The 6,000-nt window shown below is 40.5% G+C and overlaps 1 protein-coding gene across 1 annotated transcript in view; it reads right to left on the reverse strand.

The window, feature by feature from the left end:
• Nucleotides 1-6,000, reverse strand: part of CCDC88C (coiled-coil domain containing 88C) — a 101,903-nt gene that overhangs the window by 21,624 nt on the left and 74,279 nt on the right. The window contains exons 17-21 of the mRNA XM_009319527.1: nucleotides 5,187-5,998; nucleotides 2,701-2,828; nucleotides 1,641-1,782; nucleotides 849-1,037; nucleotides 311-472 (exon numbers count right to left, since the gene is read on the reverse strand). Coding sequence (XP_009317802.1) covers nucleotides 311-472; nucleotides 849-1,037; nucleotides 1,641-1,782; nucleotides 2,701-2,828; nucleotides 5,187-5,998 — 1,433 coding nt within the window. The remainder of the gene's footprint in view (nucleotides 1-310; nucleotides 473-848; nucleotides 1,038-1,640; nucleotides 1,783-2,700; nucleotides 2,829-5,186; nucleotides 5,999-6,000) is intronic.

A 6,000-nucleotide genomic window follows, 5' to 3' on the forward strand; every position in this document is an offset into this window, starting at 1 on the left:
ACAGAAAAAAAGAGCAAAGATCTGCTGCAAAGAGCAAAGCTGCACTTTTGGAATAACACTGTATTGATTTTACAAATTTCTCTCTAAATATCTTCTTGATGAAGATAGCTACCAGACATTAGCTACAGAGCCAGTTTCCCTCCTAGCTTGGAGAAATTCAGACCTCAAAATAAGCTCCACCTTCTGGGCCTCATCTTTACCTCACTATGTCATCCTATCATTACAAACATTTTCTTATTAGCTGTCATCTTCTCCACACTACTATAATCAAATCCATTCTTCTGGCACAGAGGTGCAAGGCTGTTCTGACCTGGAGTTTGGCCGTCTGCGTCTGCAGGGCAGTGTTGTGCTCCTGAAGGAAGACGTTTTGCTTCTGTAGTGTCAGGATCTGATTGTTGAAGGAGACATTCTGTGTTTCTAAATGCTTCAGCTGTTCCTTAAGCAGCTGCTTCTCAGTATGCAGGGCTGCATTCTGAAAGAGAGATGGCATTGAAGGGGTGACAGGAAGAAATGAAACAGCTGTCCTGATCATTTGGAGTCCTATCAAAGATAAGAACCAATTAGTGGTGATCATTCTGCAACAAATGTGCAAAAGCAAACTCTCCCCAGTATTAAATGGAAGTAGGACAGATGTTATACACAGGATTAATCCCTACAATGTTATACAAGAGATATATAGCATTGAAGTCCCATGCAATCTTAAGAGACACCCGAGGAATTTGGTAGACTTACGTGCTCCAGAAAACCCACCAGATTCCTGTAAGCTCAGAAATCCAGTTCCCAGCAACCCACCCACTCATGATGGAAAGTGAAGTCTGAGAGATAACAGGAAATAGGAGAAGGCTTACATTCCTTTCCAGTTCAATTGCCCTGTCCTTCAGTTTCAACAGCTCCACGGTAGCTTCTTGGTGTCCCATTTCCAATTTCTCCTCCATTTGGTGGTTGGGAATGAGTTTCTCTGCAGAATACCTCAGTGCCTTCTGAGCATACGGCCCATCCTGTTGAGTCTGCTTAAGTGCATCAAAGTCCTTCTTTACCTGCAAAGCCAACAAGCAACAACCTTAATAGTGGGATTTTATATTAATAATGATGGGATATGCAGTTCCTCTCTTGCACTGTAGGGACTTTAAGGCATTCAAGAACCATTACCCTGACTTCACAAATGGGGAAGCTGAGACACAGACAGGTGGAGGAATCCATGCCTCTTGGCCTCCAGTCAGGTGACCTTTGACTCAAGCTGTCACCTAACAAACAGGCTGTTCTTAGGCGAGATGTTTCAACTGCAGTCTTCCTCAGACTATACTCTCATTAAAACAAGGTAGAAAACCACCACCATGACAATGAAAAAAACATGGGAAAAGAGAGATCTGCAAATAGTAGTTTTGTAAAAAAACCTCCTGCTGTGCCCCCAGCCCAACAATTTTGCTGAAATTGGTGCCTATATATAGAAAGGGACAAGAGAAAGCAGTCCAGTCAAAAAAGGTTTTCGGGAAGTGCATGTATGTGTGTGGGGGTCGGGGGGAAGTAGAGATAACTTGTTCTTGCTGAGTTTTAAAAACCAAACAAACAATAAAAAAAAAAAAACATGTGAATGTGCAAAACCCACATCGTGAACAATTAAAATTCAGTTAACCTCTTACCATATTTAGATCATTCTGTAACTGCTGGTTCAAGTTCAGAGTGTCTTTCACTTGGGCTTCCAGCATTGCGATCTTTTCCTCTTTCACAGCTAGTGTTGTCTTTAGTGCCGATGCAGTTTTACTCTCCAGAATCTTGTATTTTCTGAAAGACATAAGAATAGCTTTCCAATGTCTGCCACTAGGATAGGAGCCACCATCTAGGTAGGAGACTTCACCTTCACCCATTCCAAATATCGGTACATGTTACATTATATGCATTTTCTTCTTCAGAAAAATGATTTCTTCTACTGCTGCAGATCGCTACTGGTATATTATAGCTGGGGAACCTACTTTTGGAAAATCCAATCAATTTTAACAGACGTAATGCCAGCAGGGTTCTACAGAAATATCTGAGAGCTACATAACTTAAAAGCAAATAAGTTTTTCTCTTTTTCCCCTAATTACACTACAGAAATTTCTTCTCACGGCTCTTTTGTACGTTCTTGACAAGGAGAAAAATCCACAGTAGATCCTAAAGACTCCTACGAGATGAGTATGTTTCTTTAATTAGGCCTTACCAAGAGGCCTATATACATATATATACAGGTTGTTGGGGTTTCTTTGTTCATTACTATAGGACTTGCAAAGGAATTCCCTGCAATGAGGAATTTCTTAGGCAACACCTATGTTTATATTAACAGGTGGTTGGATCACCAATTACATGGAGTAATGACAGACACTCTTCAATAGACACTGTTCTTACTTGTAAAGAGAATTATGAGGAGGAATACACACTGAAATAGCTACCCAGCTACTCTACTGGGGAGTAGAGGAGGACTGTAGTAACACTGGCTAGCATGGAGCGAGAAAATGGCATTTCTTCCTTCCATCCAAGAAAACGTTTTGCAAAACTTGCAGTATACTGCCAAGCTTGCTACAGAAAAATATACTTTATATCCAAAATTGGTAAGTATGATTGGAGTGAGACAGATGAGAACCAAAAAGAAAGGTAAAGGGCTTGAGTTAGGCTGAGGAAAAGCCTGCAGAGTCAAAAGAATGACTAAGAACTCAGTTTCCTTACGTGTCTTCATTGCCGTTGTCATCCTGTAGCAGCAGCATTTTGTTCAATCCTATCTTCTCCAGTTCCTGGCTCAGTTTGTCCAGCTCACTAGACAACTGTTGACTCTTCAGCTTCTCCAGGACCAAATCCTGTAACAGCACTAACATGATTAGTTGCTGTGCAAAGGGTGGTGATAATTATCCAGCACTACAGATTTTTTTAAAAGGTACTGAAAAAGTCATCGGATAAAATCCTAGTTCCAAGAAGGTCAGCTAAAATTCTTCATCAGTGACAGCTGAGTGCAGAATTTAACTGATTGCTTTTATTTATAGTTTACTTGGAATAAATCTGAAGAACGCTTCTTTTGGCCTTTGTCTCGTTTACTGCACTGAATTACTTCTGCCAACACTGGCATCCTGCCTGCCTGCCAAGAGGGAATATGTGCAGGCCAGGAGACATCTTGCCCTTGTACCACAGAAGGTATGTGTGCAGGTCAGGGGACACCAGCAGAGGGAGTTCCCACCTCTCAGCTAGGACAAAAAGCCCTACTGAAAAGCCCAGCCAACACTGGCACACAGAGGAGTGACAGGACTTCAGTATGAAAGTTTCCTGAGATAATATGGTTAAGATGTTATTACCAAGTAATAGTGCATGTTCACTATTAACTCTGAGTTTCTGACATATGGTAAATTACTGCCAAAATTAAAAAAGCATAATTACATCGTCATGTAAGAGACAGGACAGCTTTGGAGACTACACAGCTTGGTCACTTATTCTGGTATCTACTGGCCTGTTCTGGTTTCATTTAGGTTTCTTTGGAAGAAACTTAAGCAGAACCAGACAAGGAAGTCATATGAGGAAGAGATTTGATGGAGTTGTACCAGAAGGTATATTGGGACAACGCTTTGCTGCTATGCCAGTAAAGTGGTCTATGTGGAAATGGCCTGAGAAGACATAATACCAGCCTGCATGTTTAAAAAGGACGTATCATTTTTGGTGCATAGCCAAGTTCAAAGATTCCTACCATTCAAAATTCTCTGAAATGCACGTGTACCACAGAGAACTACATTGCTCATGTTTCTGCTCAAGAGTTTTCTTAAACAAGGTATGAGGAAAGAACAACAAAATTACTGAAGCACTTCAAGTAAGAAAAAAAATTATCCCGGATATCAAACAGAAGCAAGAATAAAATTTTAAAAATATACTTTGTTACACATAAACTGTAGGTATTCAATAGTCCTCTGATACCACAAATTTAGCCATGTATTCATTCACATGGCAAGGGAAAAAAAGGTAAGGGTAAGGTCAGTGCTAGTCCACGGTCTGTAAACAGGTCCTTTCAACATCCATGAACTCCTGTAGAATCTATAGAAAGTAACTAAGGAAAAGAAGATACGCTTCTGTATGGGTCTGTACCACTGGAAATTTGCAGAAGTCTGAAAAGGGAAAGATTAAAAAGGAGCCTTCTCAGAAATGCTATTGTTTTATTTGTTTTTAAGGAAAGTTGGATAGAAACACAACTTGGGACTGTTTCAAATGTTTCTGATAAACTTTTTTCCCTCCTCAAAATTACACTAATGCTTCAAAAACTAAAAAAAAAACCCTAAATCTTCAAGTAATTGCTTACTGCATTAGTCTTGCTAAACTTATTTATTTCACTGAGCTACCGCAGCATTGACCGTTTTCCTCTGAATGCTTTTTGACAGGAAATCCTGTTTCCGGCAGGACAACAGCAGCTGGGGCAGGCAATGAGAGCAAGTTGCAATAACCTGAATCTGCTCATAGGCCACTTATAAGAGTATCAGGTTCTGGCACACACATCATTAGTTTGCCAATGTCCTAATGCTAAATGTGTATTTTTAAAAGATGACTACTAGGAAAAGTGCGATTACTACATTCTGCAGTGGAGAGGAGTGTTGGAAGAGATCGCTGCCGCTTAACAACAGAGCTGCTTAGCATGCTCTCACTCCGCATGGAAGCTTTTTGGGAAAAATGCTGTAGGTAGTTGTAAAGCAAAAACTTGGTGCAGCTGTTTTTGAAAGGGTTAGGTTGGTCATCTGGGATGGTTCTTGTCTTAGCTAAGTCTGTTTTAGAACAGGGATGTTAACGTGTCCTCAACAAGTGCTCTAATTTCTAGGCTTAAAAAGTCAGTCTCCTCTGCTGGAGCTCTCACATTAGCAAACAATTTTGTGGTCACAGGGTTAGAGAAAGTATCAAAGTCTTTGGTTTACAGCTACCAGGTGGGAGCTGTGTTAAAACGCTATTCTGCATGAAAACAGATGTCATTTGGAGACATTGCATTTGTGGACACAAAGTGGTACATCGCAGTTTTTGGCAGGTTCCACTTTCCAAGGCAACACTATCCAATGATGGCTGTTAAGGCTGTGAAGATCCCCTAGCTCATGTATTAAACAGTCATGGGACAGCTGTCTGTCTCCCTTTGGTACTTCACAGAGCTGAAACAAAAAATAGCATCATATTGAAACCAGTAGTATTATTTTGCTTACCTCTCTCAATGTAGCTAGTGTTCTTTTATCGATTGTAACTTGCTTTATGAGATCTTTATTGTCCTTTTCAAATTCTTTCAGCTTATTAGATGAATCTCTGAATCGAGCAATTTCCTTTTCTAGTGTCTTGTTTTCTTTCTCAGCAACTGCCAACTTTACTGTACTATCATCCAAAATAGCATCTTTCAGCTCCACTTGCTGCCAAAGCCGTTTTGTTTCTTTCTCTAGCATTTTTTTGTCTTTCTCAAGCTGAGACATTTCTTGTTCTAGGGCTTTGTTCTCCTTTTCTAACCTCTCTAGCCGTTTGGCAGAAATCTTTAGTTCCTCAAGGTTTCTCTGGAGGACCTGATTTTCACTCTCCATTCCCTGTACTTCTTTTTCTAGCTCCTGGATCTTTTTGCTGCTGTTCTCCAAGATTTGCTGAAGTCTTTGGTTTTCAGAGTTGACGCTCTGATAGCTTAACTCCAACCTCTCCGATTTCTTGCTCATTGCTTTCAACATTTCCACATTCTTCCTTAAGTCCTCTTTCTCCCTCTCCAAATCTTTATTTTCTGCTTCTATTTGTGCCATTTTTGTGCTGGTAAATCTCATGGTCTCCACCACTCTCCTAAGCTCCAGATTTTCTTCATCCAATTGCTTGTTGTCCCTTTCCAGGTCCCCTAGCCGGATGGAAATATTCTGCAATGTGTCCAGGGATTTTCTTAGCTTCTTATTTTCCACTTCCAGGTCCCCATTCTCCTGCTCGAGAACTTCAACTTTTTCTGTCACTATTTTCATCGCCGCTGCCTTCTTTGTGAGCTGTTCATTCTCTTCC

Source organism: Pygoscelis adeliae, unplaced genomic scaffold, assembly GCF_000699105.1.
Source record: "Pygoscelis adeliae isolate BGI_AS28 unplaced genomic scaffold, ASM69910v1 Scaffold71, whole genome shotgun sequence".
Lineage (NCBI taxonomy): Eukaryota > Metazoa > Chordata > Aves > Sphenisciformes > Spheniscidae > Pygoscelis > Pygoscelis adeliae.